Source organism: Ochotona princeps, chromosome 6 (assembly GCF_030435755.1).
Source record: "Ochotona princeps isolate mOchPri1 chromosome 6, mOchPri1.hap1, whole genome shotgun sequence".
Taxonomy (NCBI): Eukaryota; Metazoa; Chordata; class Mammalia; order Lagomorpha; family Ochotonidae; genus Ochotona; species Ochotona princeps.
This window is the reverse complement of record NC_080837.1, coordinates 31376603-31403277: the sequence shown is the minus strand read 5'-3', so window position 1 is coordinate 31403277 and position 26675 is coordinate 31376603. Positions and strand designations below refer to the sequence as shown.

Genomic DNA, 26675 nt, shown 5'->3' with positions numbered 1-26675 from the left:
TCCCCTGTGGACTTCCCTGCTCTCCATTTCGCTGTCAGATAATTGACTATTCCTTCAGATTTGTGATCCATATACTCCTGCCTATTTCTAAAAGGTTGTAATTTTTAAAGATGGTTGGGAATAGAATATTTGGGACAACCAAATTAAAATTCAAAATCCAGTCACTCTAATGAGTTACTGTATAGTGAATTTATAACGCAGTTGAAAATGTTGTTAACTACTGTTCAATGTAGTTTTGGCATTTGCATGAAAATACAACTCAGAAGTCAGTCTTTGTTCTTGCTATAAGAACTAAAGATATTAACCTCCCAATGTTTGTTTGAGAATGTTAAAAAGAGAGAAGGTAGGTAGGGGAGACATTTGGCCCAGTGATTAAGTCACTGCTGAAACTTCCACATCTCATAGTAAAATGGCAATCTTTAAGACCCAATTCTGCTTCCCATAGCTTCCTACTATGACACACACATGGGGACTAAAGTAAATTTCTGACTTTGGGCATGGAGCTGACCCAGCCAAGATAGTTGCAGGAATTTGGGGGAGTAAACTAGCAGGTAGAAAAGATATTTTTACCTCTCTTTATCACTCTCCCTCTCTCTTGCTCCTTCTCCCACTCATATGGAGTTATCTAATATAGAAGATTCAAACTTTTACTACCTGATTCCCAAGTGCTTTCCTTTCCCCAGTTGCCTCTCAGTCTTTCGATTAATCCCACTTCTCACACCTTCTGTCCTCTCCAAGCTGGTATACTACCATGAGCTCCAACAGCCCCTCTACAACTATGTGTATAATATTGACTCTAAGTCATAACCTTTTTTTTAGCTACCTCCTGTCTATACTTTTCTCACACCCTTTCCCTGACAATTCTGTCCTTGTTATTCTTCCCTTATCAAGATAACACTTTCAAAAGTATTGAGTTATATCAAGAGGACTGACCAATTTCCTTACTTATTCCAAAAAGTAATTCTTGAGTGCCATTCAGAAGTAAATCTGGGCCCAGACTCTAACATGGAGGGCTGGATATCACTAAAGAATGAGGGAGAATTTATGTGAAGCCTAATGCACACTTTGGAATAGACAGGCCTGGATTTAGACTTTGGGATTTCTTGGCTGTGTGATCTTGGTCAAGTTACTTACCTTTGTGTTTCACTTGATCACACTTTCCAATGGAAATAAGTATAGTACCTACCACACAGATTTGTTGCTTAAAAATTGTGATGGACATAAAGTGTTTGTCACTGTCCTTGGCATATAGTAAATGTTCAATTAATTACAGTATGGACTGTGACAGAAGCTCTGCCCTCCAAGAGTCTGCAGTCTGGAATGGATAATGCAGAACATTTCTCAGAAGTCTATTTACTAGAGTCACTAAAATGAAAACTTAAGTAGGGTGTTATGGAAATGTAGAAGAGATTCATTCTAACCACGACATTCAGGAATGGTCTCTGGAAAACATGAAACTGAGTTCTACATCAACAGGTAGATGTTACAATTGGGATATGTCAAGAAAGAATAATAGAGATGTGTAAATACTAGTTATGGAAGCAGGAGACCAGGATCACTAACTGTGAAACCATGGACGCATCACGTTATTTTCTTATCTCACTAATAAATGGGGAGTAGGATAAGGGGCAGAAGTCCTATCTGCACTTAGTTTCACATGAGTTACTGTGTGAAAAGGGCTTTGCAATTGCTGAACATGAAAAATGTAGTAATGGAAGTGGGCATTTGGTCCTGTGGTTAAGCCACCAGTTAGAGCCCCCTGCATCCTACCTTGGAGCACCTGGCTTCAAGTCCTCCCTCTGACTCCTTGTTGCAGCTTCCTACTAATGCTGATCTTGGGAGGCAGATGATAGTGGCAGCTCAACAGATAGGGTTTGTATTTCTAGCAACTGGCTAGCCTTCCAGGCTGTGGTAGATATTGGTGGGAGCAAGCCAGCAGAGAGAAATGCCTGCTTGCTCTCTGCCCCTCATATTCACAAGATGCAAAAGATAATAATGATGATGGTTGCAATGGTGGTAGAATGAATGATTTTTACTGCTAGCCTCGTGGAAATCAATTAGAATCTGTTCATATTCCCTCAGATACTTCCTTGGCTTGGTCCCCTTTGTGTACTACTAGCAGACTTTTCCAAGCCAGCTGGCCAGTATCCTTGTTGAAAGTAGTGTTTGACAGTCTTTGTAAAGATTTTTTTTCCTTTAATTTATTTGAGAAGCAGATACAAATAGAGAGAGTGCTCCCATCTGCTAGTTCACACCCCATATGCTTGAAACAGCCCCTCGCTGGGGCCAAAGCCACAATAAAAACTCAAACCAGGACTCCCATATGGATGGCAGGAACCCCATCATTTGAGCCATCCCTGCTGCCTCCCAGCATCTGCATTAGCAAGCAGCTGCAGTCCGGAGAGAAGCCAGGTGTCAGACTCAAGCACACCCACGTAGTATGCTGGTGCTTTAAGCCAAATGCCCACCCCCCAACAAAATCTATTTCTAATTTTGTCAAGGAGGTAGAGGCAAGCGGTATGCCAGACAGATCATTCTGACTTGCAGATAATCAAAACATCACTGCTACTTAACCCTGAAATTTGAAGAAAAGGGAGTGGATGGAAGAAGGCCTTAATTACCTGTTAAGTCAATAATTAAGAATTACCTCTAATAAGAACTTACAGAATCGTTGTACAAATGAAGATCACACCACTCTGTGGACCTAAAAATCCAAGATGGCAAAGCAAACAGACTTGGCCTTTAGAACAGACTCTGCCAACCGCTGTACGGTCTTTGAGGGAGCAGCTAAATTTGAATCATTCAAGCAAAATTTGGTTTTCTCTCTCAAGCCTGGGACTTTACAGTTTGCTCTGCCCTTGTAGGGCTGTGCACAGACCTGCAAGCAAATTGTTGGAGCAGCTCCCAGCTTGCTCAGCCAGCTGACTCCCTTACAAAAGAGGATTTATCTTTTTTCTGCCTTTGTCCAAACTAAAGGACAAAGAGCATGGCAATTAGTGGCTAATCACAGGATATGCAGGTGCCTGCCAAGAAAAATGAAATGAGAAGAACCCTCTCCCCAGGGTAACCCTGGTAGTTATCCCAATAGCTACCCATGCTGTCTCTATAGAACAGCCTGCCCTATCTTTCCATATCTTTAGGATCCTTGTTTTACAATGACATATTTCTATGTCTCTCTGTTTTTCAAATAGATAAAAAAAAATAGTAAAATAGTACTTCAAGGGTCATCACTTTGGGGGATTACTTGGCATGATATCATGCACCTGAGGGTGCTTAGGTTCACATGATGTTGAAAAGTTGGAATTTAGTAAACCAATGCTGAAACGATTTTAATCAGCCACAAAGTCTTCCTCATGGGAAACACAGAAGGTGGAGAATCAAGCAGAGATCCTTGCATTCAAAGTGTGTTAACCAGATATTTAACTGCTGAGGCTCAGTTTTGTTTTGTTTTGTTTTTAATAATATCCATCTCAGAGTTGCATGGGAGGAATGCAACTCTGACACCTGAAAAGTAGAGGATAAATAAAAACTGCTAAAATAAGTCCCAGGCTTCTCAAGATACTCAGTTTCCTTGGCATGGCTAGGCCCATTCCCAGAAGCAGCATAAATTCACTTCCTATAGGATCAGTTGTTCTGCTCTTTAAGACATTTCAAGTGCGATGCGGAAATTGTTGCCCATATTTTGAGTATAGGAAAGGGAAAAGAATACAATTTTCCATTTCACAGACAGAAAATCTGAGGCACAGAAAAAGTAAATGAGATGCCTCTAGAGTAACTGAAACCAGCAGCAGAAGTAAAATGGGTTGTGGTCCCCAGAGCAATCTAGCCTGTCTGCCTTTCCAGTGTTAGGGGTGAGCAACTCCTGGCTCAGCTTTAATCCCATCAGTCCAATTTCTTAGATTTTCTACAGCTCCTGATCTTGAGGACCTTTTGAAGCTTTGCAGAAAATCACATGGGCGATTTGACCTTAAATCTCATGCCACTGGCCAAAGATTAATTGCTAAGACCTGGAAAGGGGCCAGAGAATCCATGGAGCTGAATAAGAGCATCATCTAAGAATGTGAGTGTCTTGACACACTTGGTTAGTACATAATTGATAAATCTTGAATTTGTATAGCTTCACGGATGAAGGCAGTAGGCTCCCAGGGCTGACATTTACAGAAGCCCCACCAATGTTTTAGAACACTTTCAATCTAGGTTTTCTCCCCTTGTTCTCTAAGCATTGCTTGTTTTCCAAGGCACTGTTGTTGGCAAGCCATAGCGTGCCACCTTGCCCGTGGAAGCAAAAAGGGCCATCAGTGCAGCACTGTTATAGGACTGTTTTTAAAATGTATTTGCCTTTTGAAGCTGATGCTGTGGCACAGCACGCTGAGCTGCTGCTTGCAGTGCCAGCAGTGGTTCAAGTCCCGAATGCTTCAACTTCTGATCAGCTCCTTGTTAATGCACATAGGAAATCAGCAGAAGATGGACCAAGGGCTTGGGCCCCTGCACCCATATGGGAGATCCAGATGGGAGTTCCTGGCTTCTGGCTTTAGCCCAATCAAGGAGTGAACCAGTGGTTAGAAGCGTGCTCTCGTGTTGTTGCTCTCTCCCACTCTCCCACTCTCCCTCTCTCTCTCTTTATTTCTTTCTATAACTCTGTATTCCAGATAAATAAAGTAAATCTAAAGAAAAAAATACCTACCTTGATACAATATAAGCTGAGGCCAAAGAAAGATTCAATGCATTACATAGAAGCTAGAAAACTTTTTGTTATAATCAGAATCAAGAAACGGTAAAAAAAAAAAAAGCAACCAGAACATCAAAGCTTGATAATGGGTCTCAGTCTTGGGCACCAAAGGTTGCACAGTTTAGCTCTTGTCCCATACTTGAATGTTGTGAAAACTTTTTTTTTTTTTAGCAAGTTGAACTTGGATTGGCACACAGAAGCCTCAGTTTAGAATATTTCTTTGACTATACCACAACACCAGCCACACAAGGAATGATTTCATGTATTGAAACTTAACATATTAGGCTGCTTTTCTTAACCAGCTATTACAACTTTATGAATATAATTCACTAAAATATATTACTTCTAAATAATCATTCTGGAAAAAATCACATTATGCATAATCTCCATATAAACACTGAAAGAATTTCTAAGATTGTTCCTAGGCACTTGTTCATCACAATTAAGTACATGATTCTGTCTTCTTCCATCAGATGAACTAGAGAAACTGGAACAGGAGAGGCTGGCCTTGGAGGCCACTATCAAAGACAATGAATGTGAAGAAGGTGCTGGAGGCATACGGGGCTTGTTTAAGAAAGTTGGCAAGCTGAACATCACTAAACCAACTCCTAAGAGAGGTACGTTCTTCAACAAAGTTACAAGAAAGAATATGAGATAAGGCACAACTTGAACATCTGTAAAGGCTCACAAATCAGTGTCTAAGACATAAAGGGCATTCAGGGTATGGAGGGACTGAAAGATTTATTTCAAATAGGTGATGTGAATAAGAAATAAACACCACTGACATTTATCCATATTTTAAAGTACTTTATGCTATCTTGTCATAAAAACTTTATTCTAAAATCATTTTATTTGGTTTGGGAATCACATAGTGCTTAGATTACCTGCCATAAAATAGACATTTCTTAGTTAAGACAGAGAGGGGATAAAAATTCAAGAACCAATACCTATACATTTTTATTCACAGCCTTTCTTACTTTGTGGAAATTCAAGGGACTTAAAATTGACTGTCACACATAAATAGTGGGTTAAACTTTAACCCCAGTTCCAAAAAGGCATATTTATCATCATATACCAGAATGCTGGGAGTAGAACTTCATTAATACTAACTTCCTTACAGATTGTGCTGGAGTGGTACATTTATCTCTGAGTATCTGGCATATATTAGAGACAGAGCCAAAGGTTGGGAGAGCTTGCTGTGGGTTTTATAAACAGGTGACTCAAATATCTACTTTTTTCCTCTTTAATAGCTTGCTTTCCAAAATACTGCAACTTGAGTTTTATGAAATCCAGTGACCTCTGCTGGTAGAAAACCAGAACGTTAAAAAATATCCTGCTGTTAAGAGTCATACTCTGTAATGAGACTAGGAGAAAGAGAACTTCTCTGAAGTCTCCAAGTCGAACAGCAGGATCCAAGTAGGTCTTAAACAGTCTTCCAGGTTGTATTGAGGGTGGTTAACCCTTCAAAGAGGCCCTCTCCTACCCTGCAACTGGACTGGCTCAGTTTGCTTGTTCTGCTATAGCTCAAGGATGAAATTTCATCTATAATTTATTATTGCATATATTTACAAAGATTGACGAGAAATACCTGTATCTCCCCATTTCAGATGCTAGAGTTACCTCAAGTTCCCAGGGGTCCCATGGATCATGGGAGAACTGAGTCTTTACTAGTCATTTTATTTTTTTTTAAAGATTTATTTATTTTTTATTACAAAGTCAGATATACATAGAGGAGGAGAGACAGAGAGGAAGATCCTCCGTCTGATGTTTCACTCCCCAAGTGAGCTGCAACGGCCAGTGCGCGCCGATCCGAAGCCAGCAGCCAGGAACCCCTTCCGGGCCTCCCACGCGGGTGCAGGGTCCCAATGCATTGGGCCGTCCTCAACTGCTTTCCCAGGCCACAAGCAGGGAGCTGGATGGGAAGTGGAGCTGCCGGGATTAGAACCAGCGCCCATATGGGATCCCGGGGCTTTCAAGGCGAGGACTTTAGCTGCTAGGCCACGCCGCCCAGCCCTACTAGTCATTTTAAAATAACATTTTCTTGGAAAATGATATGTCTTAATCTAAAGATGAAGCTAGCATAAGACTGTTCAGGATACTAACTACTATCTCCCTTCCATTCTATTTTTTTGGTTAAGTGGTACAATCTGAAAAGACAATGCATAGCCCAGTGCTCTTCTTTATGAAATGGAGAAAGGGAATAATTTACATCCTCACTAATGAAAGCAGTATTTGTTGTTTATTCTGGAAGCTTTGTTTGTGTATCACAGTACTTGTTTGGGCAAAAATGTACTCTTCTGAAATTCAACATGTCTCATTGTTGAGAACAGGAAAACCATGTTAAGCACTATTTTCAATATCTAAGAGTTCAAACACGGCTCTAAAGCAGGCCCATTCAATGCTCTGGTTGACAGCTCTTTTGAGTTCTAGATCAAGAACAGCTCTGCCTCTAAGGCACTCATCAGAATCCTGGGGATGCTTTGTGATTTGCATGGAAGGGAAGGCAGAGTTTGGCCCATTTTGCAGATAAATTTACTTTCTCTCTCAGCAGTCCGTGCAATAGAAAAATACAGGATAATTGCTTTAAAACTGACAGGCCCAAAACATGGCATCAGCAACAGCGAGAACAAAGCGTCTTCAGAACCTCGTAGATCAGAGAGGAAGCTCTGAAGAGGCCGTCAGCTTTACTATGAGCACTACACTGTCACATCTTTGTAACAGCAACGAAGTCGCAAGTTCCAAAGGCATTGAAATGAGGAATATATAGTATTATATATATAGTATTTTATATATAGTATTATATATAGTGGTAAGGGCTCTCCTCAGACCCTGGCCTAGTTCCCTGGTACACTTTCATTGTGCTCATGTTAGACTGGAAATTGCATTCAATATTTTGCAGTATTCTATATGTACTCCTACCTGAAATAAGGATAGTTTTCTTTCCATGTTTTCTGGATTTTTTTTCCTTTCTTTTTAAATAGTTATTCAGATGAAAATTAGAGACATAAAATTGAAGAGACAGACATGAAAGAGACAGAGACACACATATAGATACACAGACTTGGCCCACAGACTTAGCTCTCCACTACCCAAATGTCCGTTAACAGCCACGGCTGGGCTAGGCTGAAGCTGAAAACTGGGAGCTCAGTCAATGTCTCCCAACAACCTGAGCCATCTCAGACAACCCTGTGGTCTCTTACAGCCTCAGTACACATGAGCAGGAAGTTGCAGTTGGGTGCAGAGTCAGGTCTCAGATCTAGGCACTCCAATAGTGCAGGCAGGTGTCCTAACCTGGTGCCTTCACCACTGAGGAAAACACCCACCCCCTAGATGTTTTTCATTTCATTCAAAACACTGAAATAGCTTAACTGGCTTTTTTTTTTTTTTTTACTTTAGCTTCATAAGCTAGCTTGAAAATAAAACAGGAGAGGTTGGCATTGCGGCACAGTGTGTTAAGCTTTTGCCTGTGGTTCCAGCATCCCATATGAGCCCCAGTTTGAGTCCCTCCTGCTCCATTTCTAATCTGCTAATGGGCCTCGAGAAGCAGCAGCAGATGGCCCAAGTGCCTGAGCCTCTGCCACTGTCAGAAAACAACTGGAAGGAGTTCTAAGTTTCTGCTTTGGCCTGACCCAGTCTTGGCCATTGCAGCCACTTAAGCAGTGAACCAGTAAATGTTTCCATCTTTCTTTACCTCTTACATTCTTTCTGTGTGCGTAAGTCTTTCAAATAAAGAAAGAAATCTAAATGAGAAAGGAAAGAAGGAAGAATTAAGCCAGGCCAAACACAAGAACAAATAGTCATAGACAATTCAAGTTATACATAGTCTCTGGAAAACTTTATAATTCAATTTTAATGGAATTTAAACCAAAACTGTGCTTGAATAAATAAACTAACATAAGAATACTTCTGGGCCTGGCATTGTGGCACAGCGAGGTAAGCCATGGCTTGTAGTGCTGACATCCCATATTGGAACAGTTATCTAGTTCCCTGTTGATGTGCATGGCAAAGCAGTGGAAGAGAGCACAAGGACTTGGACCCCTGAAACTAACATGGAAAACTGCGATGGAGTTCCCGACTCCAGGCTTCAGCTGTTCCCGCCGTTTGGGAAGTGAACAAATGGATGAAAGATCTCTTTCTGTTTCTCCCTCTCTGCCACTCTGTGTTTCAGATACATAGAATATATTTCTAAAAACATGTCAGACTCTATTGTGTATTTCTAGAAGACCAATCACTATAACTTCTGCAAGTAAAATTGAAAATACTTAGTTGAATTACAGCTTAGATTTGGAAAAACTGGGAAATTGTGGCTTTTGTGTTAGATTATGAACATTGTTATATGTCAAAATAACAGTTTTAGGACAGAATATTAAGGATCTGAAAAAATATGCTGCTTTAATAAAAGCTATAACCATGAAATCAATATCGAATTTCTCTTTTAACTCTTTAAGGTTATCTAAATTATCATGAGATTTTTCCTTTAACGTCACAGATACAAAATACATGAACTCATGACTCACTCTTTATTTTCATCAATAGATTTATCGGAAAGTTATCCTGTTTTTATCCTCAAAGGACAAACAGATGTATCACTTTCTTTTTCCTTTCAGACAGCAGCATTAACACAATCCAGTCGATGCATGTGGGAGAATTCAACCAGAAACTGGTGGAAGCCAGCACTCAATTTAAAAAGAAACAAGGAAAAGGCACAATTGATGTTTGGTGGTTGTTTGATGATGGAGGTAAAACTTGCAGCATATACCTTAGGGAGTAGAGCTTCTATTCTGATAAATCTAACAAACTACAATGGATGGTATATGAAAACGATGCCAGTTAGATAATAATATTTCTATGTTGTTACAGCTTATAAATTTTAAGAGTTATGGTGTGAGAATGAATAAACATACATAGCTATTCATAGTTTTATAGTTAGGTATACTCATCCTTTCTGTCATAATTTATTCTTTATTACAGGATTAACACTCCTTATCCCCTATATCTTGACTCTCAGAAAAAAATGGAAAGACTGTAAACTAAGAATTTATGTTGGAGGGAAGATAAACCGCATTGAAGAAGAAAAAATTGCGTAAGTAGCTTTCTATGTTAAGTCATCTCAGATGTTTGTTGCATTAAAGCTTTGATTTTTAAGAAATTTAGGTATCTTTGAGGCACACTAGATGGAAAGATCAAGCCACCAGGATAGCCACACGTTTACATGGTTTTCTGCTCAATAAATTATTTGCATAATTTTTCTAATCACTATCTTCAAGTCCTCATCTTTTCTGCCACAATGCTTTCAAAAAGAGAGCTGAGTGTCACTATCTTGTAAACTGTCTGTTTGCTCTGAGTGAACACATCTAAGAAACAAAGAATATGAACAAATTAGTGTTCTGGTATTTGGGGGAAATCTAAGCCTGGTATTTCATGGTAGTCCCTTTTAGAACAGCGAAGAACTAGATGGGAGAGACTGCACTGGAGTCTCCACACCAGCCTAGTCCCTTAGGGGTTGCAAGAGTCCACAGCTGTCAGCACGTACATCTGCCCCCAGTTGCTTGTGTGCAGGTTGGAAAAGTTTAGAGGGATGCCTGTTGAGAACTCTTCTAATACTTTTTTAAAGCGCTCTTAATTTCAAGTCTGTTTCATTCATCTGCCGTTGAGAACTAATGTGTGAGTTAAAGAATAAGCCTGCCCAGAATATGATATATCCAGGCATCTCTGAAGGAAACCTGGAGAATCATCTGCAGTCTTTGTGGCATACTGGAGTCCTGAGTCCTGTGATATCCAGAAATCACAAAACAATGATAGAGTTTTATTAATTTTTTAATATTTTGTCCTCTTTCTCAGAAGGTTATAATTGTGTATCAATACATATTCATTATATTAACGCGTTAATGAGTATGTGAATTTATTTTTACTTGTGGCAATATAATATTCATACATGTTATATGTATTTAATTTTTCATTAACAGTCATGGTGAAATTGAATTTAACATGTTTATAGTAATTTTCGTTTCTTAAAGCCTTTACTATCTTCTGCAGACAATTGATAAAATTTTAAGAGAGTTTGAGGGTTAGCTGATAGCATGAAGTAAATGTCAAATGTTTTAATTGCTAAAATTGTACTCTATGGTTATAAGAGAGTAGCCTTGTCATTAGGAAGCATTCATCCAAATATTTAAGGGGCCTGATATCTGTAAGATACTTTAAAATAGGAGAAAGTCAGCAGATAAAGAGAGAAACGAAGATAATGACAAATCAAACGGGGCAAAACATAAACAATTGGTGACTTTGGGAGTTATTCACGCTATGCTTGCAGCATTTCCATAAAATTGAAATTATATCAAAATTATGAGTTGTCAGGACAAAAACCTCCAACATATAACCATGTAACATATGATAATTACTAGCTTGTTAGTAATTTATCTGTGGCTACAAAAAGTATCAGTAACAAAGTAGTCAATAAATATTAAGACTTGCTGTCTTAGTAATAAAGGAGTATGGTGCAGTTTGCATCATCTTTCCTGGCACATGGATGCAGAGTAAAAGTTGATGTTTCCACTTTCTGTGCTTATAAGAGCTTATGCTTTCAGTGGAATAACTTGAACTACATTTAATGAATCCAACAAAGTATAATAATGAAAATCAAGCATTAACCATAAAGCCTGACTGACAACTAAGCTGAAATAAGACATGATTTCTTTTGATATATTAACTCAAACACAAAACATATTTGATTGAAAATAGTTAAATATACAATGATGAAGTGTTTTTCTTTTCCATTTTTCAGAATGGCTTCTCTTTTGAGCAAATTTAGGATAAAATTTGCAGACATCCATATCATTGGTGATATCAACATTAAACCCAACAAGGAGAGGTATGAAATGCTTAACAAGATTTGTGGATTACCTGAAGTTATCCCTCATTCTCTTTTATGTTGATTATCAAAGAATGAAAATGTTACATGTTTAGTGCAGTAATTTCCTGATAGAATTTAATGATGATCTTCAAATAATGACAAAGAACTATCAAGTACTCTCCAAAGGGAAGGGAAGGGAAGACTTTATGATAAAGTTGAGCTTGACAGAGACAGTTCTTGGAACTCAGACTGTTGTTATTCTTACACATTAGAATTCTTCTTCCTGTTCTTGATCCCTGAGTTAGCACGAATAACAAGAAGCCCAAAGTTAGATTATTCTGGCCTGAGCATTCAAGGTTAGTTTCTTATTTGAGGTACTACTGGGACATTTTGCATGGGGAGTGCTGACGGAGAAAAAGTAGAAATAAGCTTGTGTCTTCTTGGCACAAGGACAGTACCAACCTTCCAGGTCCATTTTAGCTATAAGTCACAAAAAGGCTCACGTGCTTACAGCCTATGAACTTTGGGGGAGAGGATCTCTAAAATAAGAAATGTATTGGCTCTGAAAGAAAATGGCATAGTTAAAAGAACCATTTAAGTATCCTCAACCAGCAGGTGTTTGGTTCATTTATTCAGTTGGTTCATTTGCTCCTTGGGATGCCACATCCCATATCAGAGTGCCTGGATTAGAGTCCCAGCTCTGCTTCTGATTCCAGATTCCTGCCAGTGTACACCCTAGGAAGCAACAGGTGAAGGATCAAGTACTTCAAGCCCTGCCATCCACAGGGGAGGCACAGGAGACTTGAATTTTGTTTTGGGTTCCTGGATTTCACCTGGACCACCAGCCCAGGCTTTTGTAGGTACTTGAACACTAAGCCAGCAGATCAAAGATCTCTGTGAATCTCTGTGTTTTTCTCTGTATATCTCTGCCGTTGAAGCAAACAAACAAAATTTTAAATATCTTCAAAATGGGGGTGGGGGGTAATTATTTGGCCAAGTGGTTAAGCCACTGATTAGAATACCCACACCCCACTTTAAAGTGTGTGGGTTCAAGTTTGCACATGGCAGCTTTCCCCTCTGCTGAAGGAAAGGTCCCTTCTTCATCTTAAGGCATTAATCCCATCATGGGCCCCAACCTCATGACCTTATCTAAACTTGATTACATCCAAAGGCCACATTTTCAAATATCATCAGATGGAGGTTAACACTTCAACATATGAAATTGATAAGGATGCAAAAACTCAATCCACAACAATGATATTTCAAACATATTTACAGTGTAGAGTTTCACTGGAAATCCCAAAAGTGCAAGAGTGGAAAGCCTACGGAATTGTAAAATTCATAAACAATTTACTGTTTTTATTCAAAGATTCATTTATTTGTTTTTATTAATAAGGCAGGTTTTTTCAGAGAGAGGAGAGACAGGAGAGGTCTTCCATCCACTGGTTCACTCTCCAGATAGCCACAACAGCTAGAGCTGAGCAGATCCAGAGACAAGAGCTTCTTCAGGTCTCCCATGTGGGCACAGGGGCCTAAGGACTTGAGTCCTTCTTTACTGCTTTTGCAGTCTGTAAGCAGGGAGCTGGCTCAGAAGTAGAGCAACTGGGACACAAACTAGTGTCCATATGGGATGCCACTGCTTGAAGGTGGAGAATCAGCCCGATATACCACAGCGCCAGCTGGTTTTGTATTTATTATTATCGCATATCAAATTAGGGGCTTTTTCAAATCACTCAGATTTAATATGCATTTTTATTGACTAGACAAACCTTGACTTCATATCCTTGAAGGTGCTCATTCCTGTAAGGTTATGGTTCATTTAATGGGTTTAGGAAACATCTCCACTGTGGTAAGAAAGCCATAATTGACAGGGTTAATCTGGTTCTTACTTTGTGATACTTTCTTCTTTCATCTATACCTGTAATATATTAAATTCTTCTGGTTCTATAATTACAAATACTTTAAAACTGAAGAGCACATGTATAAATCTTGATAAATGGAATTAACATCGTGCTATGAACTAGGTTGCCATTTAATCATCTCTAGGAGACTTCCAGTTTTCATTAGCAGAGTTCTAATTTCTGAAATCATTGTCTCTTGGCATATGAAGTGATGTAACCACCTAGGCCCATGTTATGGTTCCAATTGGTAGAAATGCATTCTTTTCCGTAACACTGGGTACAATAATTCCTTAGCATGTACCACTTAGCAACAGGGCCAAGCATACCAATACTCAGCAGAATGGGGCTATTCTCTGATGTCTAGAGGTTAGTCACTGTGATTCTTACTGGCTTTGGAATTTATAAGCCAGAGCACAAATTAGCCACACTCCTCTTCCAGGAAATTTCTTCATACTGTTTTCCTTATCAATAACAGAGAACTATCTCTGCGTACTGATAATTTTGTTGTTCCTATATTCCTTTATTTCTTAACCTACCAATTTAATTTTCTCGACTCCAGTCATTGTTTCCTTTCCTTTCTTTCTTCCTAGTTTCTGCTCAGCTGCCATGGTCATCACCTTAACATCCCTTTGTTCTCTCCCATTTGTTACTGAAGATGTTGAGGTTAACTTCTTTTCTGCTAAATAAGCCTCTCCATCCTTAGGGTAACAGTCATAGTGAGCTTTTTCCCCCTTTTTTCTAGTCTCTAAATCTCATATATCCTCGTAATCCTATCATGAAAAGAATTAATTCCCTTCCTCAAGAAGTAAATGAATTTACTGTCAAAATTTTGAAGAAATATGCTCTCTGTCATTTCAAGATCTTGAGGAATGTGCAGAAGGGAAAAATCCTTATTGGAATAAAAGAATGCTTGCAGCTAATGTCCTCCCAGTGCAAGGAAAAGAAGCCACCCATGGGCTGGAGGACCTAGCCTGTACTCTCAGCCTTCTGCTTAACCGACACCATAGCAACTTTACGAAACATCACACAACTGATGTTTGCAATGACTATTGCAATGACTATTGTTGGCAATTATTATTCCTATGCAGAAAAGCAAATTTATTTTAGAACAACGAATATCTCCTCTGTGACCACTGATTGTATATCTGGCATATTTTCAATCATTTTAAAAAGGAAATTTTTCTGGGTGTTCTTTGGGCGAATGCAGGTCAGACCATGGAGACTGTTGTTTACAGAGTAACCACTGGCTCTGTTTCAGCTCTCACATGTCCTCTCATTGCTTGACATCCCTTAATGACCATTAATAACGATCCACTGGTCACTAGTCCTTCTTGGTCTCCAGATGAAATGCATGTGGATTTGTCAATGATTTCCATGTTGGAGACTAGTGTTAAGTGTCCTTAAGTTGTCTTTAGGAAATCTTTCAGCAACTCATAAAATATCAGTAAAGGCTTCAGGGAGGCATTTTGTCACAGAAACATTATCTATAAATTTGGTAGGGTGGGGTAAAAGGGAGTACAAAAGCAAAGCTAATGAGAAAATAATTGAGCTAGGAGAAACTAAAAAGCTCTTGTGGTTAAATTTCGCTTTTTATTGTATATACTGAATTGAAAGTCATAGGCCAAAAAGACAACAATCTTTATGTGAAAATCAAAGAGAAACTAGACGTAATTTGCTATGTGATTTAGTTCAAAGATGCTACAGTAAACACAAAAACAACTCTAGCACATTATTTTGAAGGAAGAAATCTCAGTGGACTGGAGCAAAGTGTTTATGCTTTAAAAATTTGAAAACTTTCTTGTGAGGAACAAAGATGACAAAAGCAGGAAAGCTATTTATCTTTAACATTGAATTTTCATTTGTATTTAATATCCTATACTGTTTGAATTATTCTAAAAAGGCATAAAAGTATTTATGAGAAAGCTCATCTCTAATAAGACTCATAAAAGAAATTTTAATTCATCTTAGGATCACCTGATTAGAAGGCTGGAAAACAGCCTGCTCAAGGCTGAGCTCTGTGCTGAAGAAATCAACGCTAAACATAGACAAGGAGCAGTAAGAGCTCAAAGAAAAAGCACAGACAAAGGCAGCCTTATTATAACCAACTGTATCCATTATCATGCAAATGTAAGAACAACTAAGGCACAGTGACGTACATGGTGGGAAATTAATGTCACAGATAACTAAAAATACAAATATAGATTGGTTTTGAGACTAAACTTGATCTAAAAGGTTACATTACTACCAAGAATTAGTTTTCAATCTCCCTATTCTATATTCCATTATGAAATAATCTATGGAAGTTGATTTCACTTAGAAAAACAAGACAGCTACCAACAGCAACCAGAACTACAGAGTTGCTGATGTCTGTTCAGTAGGAAAAAAAGTTCATTTCTTCCCCAATAACTCAGGTCCTGGATTCTGCTAAGGCCAAACTCACCTAAGGCCTCAGCCATTCACTGTGGTCAAGGTAACATTGGGTGCCAATCAATTCAAGTCTGCCTGAATTATGGACCCATTATGGCCACGCCTTTTGGCAGACACAGCATTGTGCTGGTTGGCTGATATTGGGAACAGAGTCATTCCCATCCAAATGACAATGGTAAAAACATAATGTGGTTGCTGAGGAGATAACCAGAAACCTTCATCCCCCTTCTGTTTCTTAGTAAACAATTTCTGTACTGTTTTCTAACAGGGATCTCTGCTGAGATGCAAATTCATCCCAATTGAAATACATATATGTAGAGCTTAAACACTGAGCCTACCAATTACTAACCTCCATCATTTGGCTATTCAGCACCTTTTGGAACATTACACCCTTTTGTCATTACTACAACCTTTTGTCATTACACCCTGACTTTCCAATAGCTGCCAATAGCCTTGGTCACTCCTCCTCCATAGGTGAGGCTATCCAGGCCAAGCTGAGCAATGGGAAAGGTAGGGTAAGAACACAGGTTCTACTCTCCAAGGCTAGCACTCTTCTACTTGACTAACCACTGTTCAAGGTAACAGCAAATAGAGTATTGAATGGTTCCAAAAATAATAAAGTACATCAGTCTGATTTTCTTCCTGTCTTCAGCTCTTTCTAAATAAAGCAATACAATAGAAGTCTACTGTATTAAGTGTCTCTTCAGTCCCTTAACAAAGGCTCACTACTAAGGACAATCCTACTCATTTGTAATCTCCGTATTTTTTCTTGTCTATAAGTCTTAAATCAGGCCAGATGTTGAGATAATTGAACTCACTGCATCATATTTTAATTTATCAGCTTAAGAGCATATGGATTCTAATGATCACTCTTTCCAAAGTTACTAAATCATGAGTAAGGCACATTATTAAAAAACAAAGAATATGTTTATACTAGAGATCCCCTTAAAGTAGCAGTTGAAGATAACAACTGTCATAAATTATAAGCTTTCCTTTATGCTATTTTTTAAGTAAAGTTTATGAGAGTATTATATAAGACAGAAATGGAAAATTTTTAGCAAGTATTAAAATGATCTAGCACTTTGATACTACTTATAACTTTCTCCTCCATGTCCCAGATTTTTGGCCATTAAAATATCACTAAATTTTTTTCTTTCCTTGTAATTCACTTGAATAATGCTCATTTCAAACTCTCAGGCAGCAACTTTAAACACCAGAAGGTTAAGAACATTGTTGTTTGCAGTAAATATCCAAACTGCTGAGAACCATAAAGACGGGGCAAGCCGCTCTATGCTCCTGCTGCCTGCCCTCAGACTCCAGCCAGGAGTGGGAGATGCCATGGAGTTGCCCTATCCAACCTCCAAGAAGCCTAGTTCATCTACATTCATTTACAAATGGTTCTTACAGAGACTACTTAATACGGTGATGGAAATTCATTTATGGGTTAAACTGTCTTTGATTACACTGTGCAGAATATATATTTGCTGAACAATTGTTAACTATGTGTTTGTGCCTTAATATCGAAGATCTAATATCTAGGCTGACAATGCCTCAAACACATTAAAGCTTTTCCTTGGAGAAGTAGTGCTATGGCCATGGTTTTTCTCACACTAAGTGCCCGGCACAGATAATTCTTAAAAGGTTTGCATGACATTCAGCTCTGATTCCAAGCCAACAGAGCCAGTCATACCAGCACTATCCATGAAATAATAAGTTAGTTTCCCACGGTGAGACCTCTTTTATAATTCCAATTTCAGCTGGAAACTCTTTGAAGAGATGATTGAACCTTATCGTCTCCATGAAAGCTGCAAAGATTTAACAACTGCTGAGAAATTAAAAAGAGAAACTCCGTGGAAAATTACAGATGCAGAATTGGAAGCAGTGAAGGAAAAGGTAAGGACTTGTCTTCCTTAATTTTTTACTTTGCTATCTGACTAGTTCTTGATTTAAAGATTAAGAAGCAATGTAACTATTATTGAATTGCATTATTCAAGATCCAGGGTTCCCGTAATTTTCAAGTGCTTTTCAATCACATTACTGCATATGGAGATTTAGAAAACAGTATTCATTTTGTTCTCAAAGTTGAAATTATTTTTAAAGTACATATTGTTAAATCTTTCAGATTTAATTTTAAAGAATAGATGACAGATCCATCAATCTAAAACAATTTAAGTCAATATGTGTGCAGAGTAATAAAAAAGTAGGCTGACTCACACTTGAGTTTATTCACAATAATAAAGAATTCTAACCTGGTGAAGGTGCTATGAAAACTAACAAAGATATCTAAGGAAATAATATGATTGGACTGGAACTATGTATAAGAAAGTTGGATTTGCTAGTGCACATTGTAAGATGGATTTCAAATAGTGACCAAGAGAGCCCAGCAAGACGAAGTTACACTTTTCTAGCCTGTGCCGAATGAATTTGCTGATAATAAGAATGGAAAATTAGGCAGAACTGACTCCTGAGTTGCATATTAAAGGTAAGGGACCATAAGAACTTGTAAACTACAAAATCCAAATAAACTTTATAAGGAGCTGAACTTGGAAAGATTAAGCAATACTAAAAGCTTTCTCAGATTTAGTTTTTAAAAAAATTACAAACTAGAATCGAGTTCTCTGTGAAACAAGCTGTTTAATTCTTACAAAAACTTGTACAATTGACCAAATCACACATCTGAGTCTCATTTTCTGAGCCAGTGAAATGTAACAATAAATGTTAGTCTCACCATTGCAAAACAGTTATTTTCCCAAGTGAGGCTCTGAGAGCTTTTTTTTTTTTTTTTTTTTTTTTTTTTTTCCAATTGAAACCAATCCACTGTACTGACATAACATTCAGGTTACAGAAATGGTAGCCTAGGATATGGACTATGTTCTTCAGTTATCAAATAGATATCAAGATTTGATAGATTTTCTTTAACAAAAAGTATGTTCCCTAAAACCAGTCATTCACTTCTACTCTTGTTATTCAAGATTGCTTTCTCCCCCAACCCTACCCCAGACTTGAATTAGACACTATAGCAAAATGAAAATCTGGTCTCATTCTTTTATATCTCTAAATTTTCTTGTGAGGCTTTAGAGCATTGAAAACTTCCAAGCCTAAATGAGGCTCTCTGACTGTCTGATTTGAAGAAAATAAATTCTTATTCATAGTTTGGGGAGAACTGCACTCAGCTAATCCTGAATGTTGTCCACAGAGTTACCGCCAAGTCCGACTGAATGAACTCTTGCAGGAGCACTCAAGAGCTGCCAATCTCATTGTCCTGTAAGTATCACTGCGAGTGTTTAGTAATGGTAGAGAGAAATCTTTAGGTGTAAGTGGGTTAACCAATTTTCAAATTCTATGACCCTTCAGCTGGGTGTACAGATGTTTTATAGGAATATTTGAGATTTTAGACAGTAAAGGAAAATCAGTGCTACCCTGAGACTCTGACAATGCCTGTACATTTTAGCTCATGGGCTGTAGAGGGGCTGGTGTGGACTTCCTGCCAGTCATGCCATACCCATATGGCCAAAGACACATGCCCACCTGCAACCCACATAATATCAAAATGGTCTGCTAGATTGTTTGGTTGGGTCTTAGTAGCTGGCTTCTGAGGTTTATCCTAATTCTAAGAGCTTTAAACTACTGGGAAAAATAACTTCTACCTAAAAATTAGAGGAACAGTGTTTTATTTTTGTAATACCTAAATCTATTTTTCTGGTTTATAGTTCTTTCTGTAACTATACATTAAAAATATCTATATTCAAAATTATTCCAATGCCTTTATTTGGAGAAAAAGGTGTGAAAGTTTCAGGCCACTGGTTATTAAGTAGTTCAGAAGTGCTAGGAAGGTTACTGCTTGTGGTAATTCTCATTTTCTCTTTTGTTTGTCTTCTCTGTCATTAGGAGCCTTCCAGTGGCAAGAAAAGGATCTATATCGGATTTGTTGTATATGGCTTGGTTGGAATTCCTCACAAAGAACCTTCCTCCTGTCTTACTAGTTAGAGGAAATCACAAAAATGTTCTGACATTTTACTCATAAAACATGAAAGATTAGAAAATAACAGAATGTAGGATTAATTAATAATATGTGGCAATAGTTTATGCTGCACATCTGATCTTAGGATATGCAAACTTCTGGAGATTGTCCTAGCATAATCTACATAAATTGTGTCATATTAGACTCTTTCTTAGTGACCAGACGTCTTGTTTTTTCTTATTAGCTTAAGGGGGATCTCAAAACCAATGCTACTCCTAAAAAACATTTTTGTCATTACTCTTGATAAATAGTAAACAAACCCAGATGATGAAAACCACTGATTTGACTGTTAGCTTCTCCAGGCATCCTTAATCTTTTGTTTTTACAGTGTAGCTTCTAGACCATCATACAGGCCTCAGCTCCACAGCAGGTACTCAATGAATGCTTATTGATAGGCCTAGAGAGCAATCATGGGTGGTTATCAAAGAAGATGACCAACTGGGTGTAAAACATGTAAAACCCTTGGCCTCTTGAGAAGCCTGTATCTACAAACAAGATTTAAAACTCAATAACTGAAAACTTTAAGAAGTATTTGAGTCTACAAAATGTTTAAAAGTACTTAGTTTATTTAATGTAACTGATTATATACTTAAGAGTGATCTAAGTGATTACTAATCAGTTAGCTTGAATTTGCTACTGACTGAAAAGTATATTACCCAGATTAGAAGGCAACATTGGTTTTGATTAAATATATTTTATTCTTAACATGTAAACTCTACCTGCCTGCCCTATTAAATACTTAGAAATTTCCATCATGATGTTACTATGTACCCTTTTTCTAGTTAAGTAATTAATACAAATGAAGTAAGTTCTTTAAGATATGTAATTGAAAATAAAGTACCACAAACTTTGAAACTATCATTACAAAATATGTCTTGAATGATATATTTACTTTCTATGGTGATTGTATGGATTTAAAAGAATAGCTACAATGTGAAATGTGAAGGCTTATAAAATTTGAGATATATAGCAACTGTTTTTTTAACTGTTAATGCACCTCTAATGTTTAAGCATATTGACAAACCAACAAAAAAATTGCTTTAGAATGACTTGATTCTTTTCTTGACATACTTTGATTGTTAATCTGTGAAAATATATGTGGAAAAATGAACGTGAAATAAAAGCACTGAAATTCATTTGCTTTGGCCTAGGTCATACTTTTACTGCTCAGTCACTAAAAGCACAGTGCCATGGGATATCACACATGAGCCTGAAAATTTCCCTCAATGGTCTGGTACCGATAGCTGACAACTGAGGCCCAAGATTTAGACTTACAAGCTAGACTTTTCTGCTTGCAGGGAGGACTACAGGAAGATAAGAAACAATCTGCAAAGTTTAAGCACCTACATATCCCTATTCCAAATGTAGGGCCTTTTTACTTAACTAAACTCCGGGTAAACCTGACATCCAGATGACTGGACCTAGTCCTGCTAATACCAGTGTCATGTGGGCCTGACACTTCAATGAAATACTTGAGAGGGTGTTTGCAAGAGTGAGAAGTAATAAGACTTCTATCATGGAAAATTCTGGCCTTTGTTGTTTGCAGAGCTGTTAGATTGGTTTCCTTGGGAAACAGAGACTGAGAGTTTAGTGCATACTGTGCCTATGGGATCAAAACTTGTGGGAGTTGGGCTGGTACAGTAGCCTAGTGGCTAAAGTCCTTGCCTTGTATGCACCAAGATCCCATACGGATGCCGATTTGTATTCTGGCTGCTCCACTTCCCATCCAGCTCCCTGCTTGTGGCCTGCGAGGCAGTAGAGGACAGCCCAAAGCCATGGGCCCCTGCACCTGTGTGGGAGACATGGAAGAAGCTCCTGGCTCCTGGCTTCAGACAGGCTCAGGCCAAGCCACTGTTCACTTGGGGAGTGAACCAGCAGATGGAGAATCTTTCTCTCCATTTCTCCTTCTCTCTGTAAATCTGACTTTCCAACAAAAGTAAATAAATATTTAAAATAAATAAATAAAAGCCTGTGGGAATGAGGAGTAAAGAAACAAAAAGGATGGAGGAAAATGTTGTGAATCACACACAAAGACAACTTCAGTCATATTCACAAGGAATTCTGGGGCTAAAATGTCCTTTAAGAGTGGTCATTTGCAGTCCCTTAACAGGAGGTCATATGCACAGAGCAGGGGGGGACCCCAGAGTGGAGCAGGTGGACAGGAGGAGGCTTGTATCCCAACCCTGGAGACTCCCGGATTCTCACCAAGGACTACAAGTATGGGCACCAAGGACTATATTCCATCTGCCAAGGAGACCACGGGGAATTGGAGTGCCCTCACAAGCTGAGAACTCTGAGGTCATCCATACCCTATCAGATCTCCCACACAGGATTGAAGAAGCCCAGATCCTTCCTCGCAGGATCTAATGTCATTGAAACAACAGCCAGGAGCCCTGAGCGGTCCTCAGAAACAGAAGAACAGTAAACGTCTGTTTACTGACTCGGGAGGGGAGCTTTCTTTGGTCCTAACTCAATTCCAACTTTGGCCCCCCATCCTGTCTTGCAATGACCATCAGGGCGTTCTGTAACCTCCTCCCCCACCCCCCAAAAAAAGATCAGATAAACAGAGACCAATAAGGAAAGCTTAAAACAGTCAGTTTGGACTCCCATATGCCTAACTAGGTAAGACACAAAGATTAGCTACTACTCGCTAAGGTATTGAAGATTTCTCTGCACACCCCTCCTAAAACTCAATTGTTAACACTTGGCTTGTTTGAGGTATAAACCTGTTTGGACTATCCTAAATTTCGCATAGTTCAGTAGAAATCACGTTTGAATACTTTAAGCTGCTAAATACACAAATGAAAATAGACATGAGACAGCTGAATAGTACCATATAATTATTTTAAGGTGTATAGCAGCCGGTTCTGTATAAACTATAATTGAGATGTCAATGAAGTAGTCACAAGATGTGGTTAAGAACTTGCATTTTCTAACATACTGGTCACTCAATACCATGTCAATTAATTTCATGATGCTGTAAATTGTTGTTGAAATTGTGTAGGGGCTTTTCATTGGAGGGGATGATATTCTGTCAGACCTACTTTCAGACCAGGAATGGTTTCCCAATGAAACTGTTGAATTTATCTGAACAATAAGATGCTGGACTCTCTGCATGGTCCATGCCTGCAATGAAAGAATCATGACTGGTTTTGATCTGTACTACTGTACCAATGTGGAGGAATTCAATGTGGGGGGAGGGTTTGAGGGAATCCCAGAGCCTATGAAACTGTGTAATAAAATGAAATAAATGTAGTTTTAAAAATGAAAGCAAAAGGAATGTAACAACAACAAAAAAAAGAGTGGTCATGGGTAGGGCAGAAAAGGACAGGTCTTTGTACTGCTCAGGTGACCAGTCATTGGTGGGGCAGCCTGGGAAGAGGGTGTGGCTTCAAGTGCAGCAGTCCTGTCACTGAGGAGATTCCTGCTCACAGCACTGCTTGCTGCTGGGGCACAAAATCCTTCATCCTTGTCTACCAATTAATTATGATAGTGCTAAAATGAAGCAAACAAACGAAAAACCTTAGATAGGCTTGTACTCAAATCTTGGTTTCACCATTTGTTAGTTTTGTGACTTTCATTAATTTTCTAATGGTTACTGGCAAGAAAATAGGCTGTTTCAGGTTAAAGGTGGGTTGTAAAAAGGAAGTAGGGATTTGGAAGTTAACAACAGGAATGAGGGCCCAGCATAAGAGCCTACTAGCTAAATCCTTGCCTTGCATGTGCCAGGATCCCATATGGGAGCCAGTTCATGTCCTGGCTGCTCCACTTCCCTTCCAGCTCCCAGCTTGTGGCCTGGGAAAGAGTAGAAGATGCCCCAAAGCCTTCGAACTCTGCACCTGCATTGGCAACCCTGAAGAAGCTCCTGGCTCTGGGTTTCATTTGGATCAGCTCAGATCCGGTCTTTGCAGTCACTTATGGAGTGAACCAGTGGATGGGAGAGCTTTCTCTCTGTATATCTGCCTTTCCAATAAAAATATAAATAAGCCTTAAAAAAAAAAACTAACAGGAATGAGGGAGGGAGCACAAAATTGAAATGATAGGGTTTGGGGTCAGATAACAGCAAATTTTTATAATGTTTGTACCCTATCATTGTCCTTTGTTTTCCCTAACACTATAAACTCTATCAATTCATATGTTCATAATCTCTTCCATCATCACGCAGGTTTCTGAGCAAGAAGGAGAAAGTTCTGAAATCATGGGCATTGACTCCAATTTTATTTTTTCTTTTTAAAGATTTATTTATTTATTTGCAATAGAGTACTCTTCTGTCCATTGGTTCATTCCCCAAATAGCCACAACAGCCAGGACTGATCCAGAATATATCATCTTTTATACATCTATAGAATATTTATAAAAAGTCAGGAACCAGGAACTCCATTTTGATCTACCATGTGGGTGGAAGGGGACCAAGTATCTGGGTCATACTCAAGTGCCTTCCCAGGTGGATTAGCAGGGAGCTAGATTGGAAATGTGTGCTGCAGTTTAGCCTGCAGTAGCATAATGTGGGCCCCGGTTGTTTTCCTTGTCCCTTCATTTTGTATCTTCCTTTCCTCACAATGACTTTCAAAATCTTCATCATTTTTTTTGCCATTCATGAACCTGCCTTATCTCTATAAATATATACATATACAACTTTCACATATATTAACACTATACTGCAAATATTGCCATGAATTCTTTCTTTAACATTCTGGAAATTTTTTGATGGAAGCTTTAAAAAGAAGTATAGATTTTTGAAAAACACCTAAGCCTTGTTGAATCATAACCTCTTGGGAGAGGGATCAGGATCTATACTGTCTGATTATCTGTGAGATTCTGGAACTTTTTGGTCTAAGAAGTCCCTCCCATTTATGTGATTTGACTTCTACAACTAAGTTTATACTTATACCCAGATTTTTCCAAGTGCCAAATTCATAAGCTTCATGAACAGTTTCCTTCATTTTCTCTGTGGGTGTCTTATAGACACTCTAAATCCTGGGTGACTAAATTCTGTGCAGCATGCACACATTGGAGCAAAGAAATCTAATTCTGCTTCTCTATAACCTATCAGATCTCTCCTGAAATGATCAAAGTGACATAAAAAATATGAAAAATCTGCTTCCATGGCAGAAAACTAAGGAAGGATGCTATGTGCAGGACACATTTTTAGAAATACATCCAGTCTTCAGTTCACCTGGGAAGAGATTAAAGCAAGCTCTCTAAAGTCAGCCTGTAACCCATGCACCTGAGAATAAAAGGCTTGGGAAGTAATTGCAGGAGAGGCAATTTGAGGCTGGAGGTGTGAATAAGAGAGTGCTGCGCCTTTTCCAGGATCTCTTATGCCAGATACCGAAGACATTTAGAAACGGCTTCACTAAGAACATGCATGATGTTCTCTCTGGGCACTCAAAGTATGTATGGGCATTGTGGAGGAGCATCTCCTTAGCAACACCAGAAAACAAGAGAATGCTGTGGAAAATTGCAAGACACAAAGAGCATAAAAACAGGGGAAGCTGGGAGTAAGCATTTGGTGTAGCAGTTAGGACATGTGTGTCTCACACAGAGAACCTGGGTTCAGCTCCTGCCTCTGACTCCTGACTGCTGCCTCCTGCTGACGAGGATCCAGGGAGGCAGCAGGTGAATCCATGCCAAGCACGTGGCTGACTCAGATGCAGTTCCTGGCTCCTGATTTCAGCCTGACCCAGTTCCAGTCATTGCGTGCCTTTGGAGGGTATAACAGCAGGGGTGGGGGGAGTGCTCTCTCTGCCTCTCAACAACAACAACAAACTAAAAATCCAAAAATAAAGATTTAAAATGCATCATTAGAAAAGACAGAAATAATACAATCTGACAGGATCGTGCAACAGAAGAATAAAATGTGTAGGAAACATAGAGAAAATAAATATCTAATTCTTTTTTATTAACAAAGATTCAAGCTTAATGAAAACATTACAGTCAAACTCTTATCTGTAACCATTATAGTCACAATTGAAAAAAAAGCTGAAAGTCAATCACTAAAAACCTAGAGAAAAATTAAAAGCAAAATGAATACAACACTCAAAGAGAATACAGTTGAAAATATGTAATTTCATAGTTTAAGATAAAAATTTGATGACAGAAGAGTATTATTTTATATTTATAAAATACATATAGCCACGATGTAACTATAATAATGGAGCACTATGCAAACAGTACAGCATTGACATAAATAATACAAGAAACACTGAGAACAAAAGGGAAGTCACAGAAAGTCAATTTTCATAGGAAACAGCTCACTATGTCATTGTCTTTGACAGATCAAGTATAGGAAGAATTCAAACTACATTATTAAAAGTAGATTTAATAGTTCCAATAATGTTTACCCACAGAGAATGTATCATCTTTTATACATCTATAGAATATTTATAAAAGCAAACTGTATGTTAGAAATGAAGAAAATAGTAAATTTTAAAGGGTAGTAACAGTGAATATCACTTTTTAAAAATCACAATACAGTAAAAGTGACATGATTGGGGCTAGCACTGTGGTATAACGGGTTAAGCCATTGCTGTGACCCTGGCGTCCCATATGGGTGGTGGTTCAAGTCCCAGTTGCTCCACTTCTTATCCAGCTCCCTGCTAATACATCTGGGAAAGTGGCAGATAATGGCCCAAGCCCTTGGTCCCCTGTTCCCATGTGAGAGACCTGGATGGAACTCCTGGCTCCAGACTTTGGCTAGGCCTGGCCCTGACCAGCCTGTGGTTAACTGGGGAATGAATCAGC

The 26675-nt window shown here is 38.6% G+C and overlaps 1 protein-coding gene and 1 long non-coding RNA gene across 4 annotated transcripts in view; one reads left to right on the top strand and one right to left on the bottom strand.

The window, feature by feature from the left end:
- Positions 1 to 19934, top strand: part of SLC12A1 (solute carrier family 12 member 1) — a 78944-nt gene extending 59010 nt beyond the window's left edge. For all 3 annotated transcript variants that reach the window (XM_004578095.2, XM_004578094.2, XM_004578096.3), the window contains exons 20-26: positions 5203 to 5346; positions 9337 to 9468; positions 9701 to 9812; positions 11514 to 11600; positions 17668 to 17803; positions 19107 to 19174; positions 19799 to 19934. In XM_004578095.2, coding sequence (XP_004578152.2) covers positions 5203 to 5346; positions 9337 to 9468; positions 9701 to 9812; positions 11514 to 11600; positions 17668 to 17803; positions 19107 to 19174; positions 19799 to 19934 — 815 coding nt within the window. The remainder of the gene's footprint in view (positions 1 to 5202; positions 5347 to 9336; positions 9469 to 9700; positions 9813 to 11513; positions 11601 to 17667; positions 17804 to 19106; positions 19175 to 19798) is intronic.
- The window catches only part of LOC131480540 (uncharacterized), a 104729-nt gene that overhangs the window by 54140 nt on the left and 23914 nt on the right, over positions 1 to 26675 (bottom strand). The gene's annotated exons all lie outside the window — the stretch shown is intronic.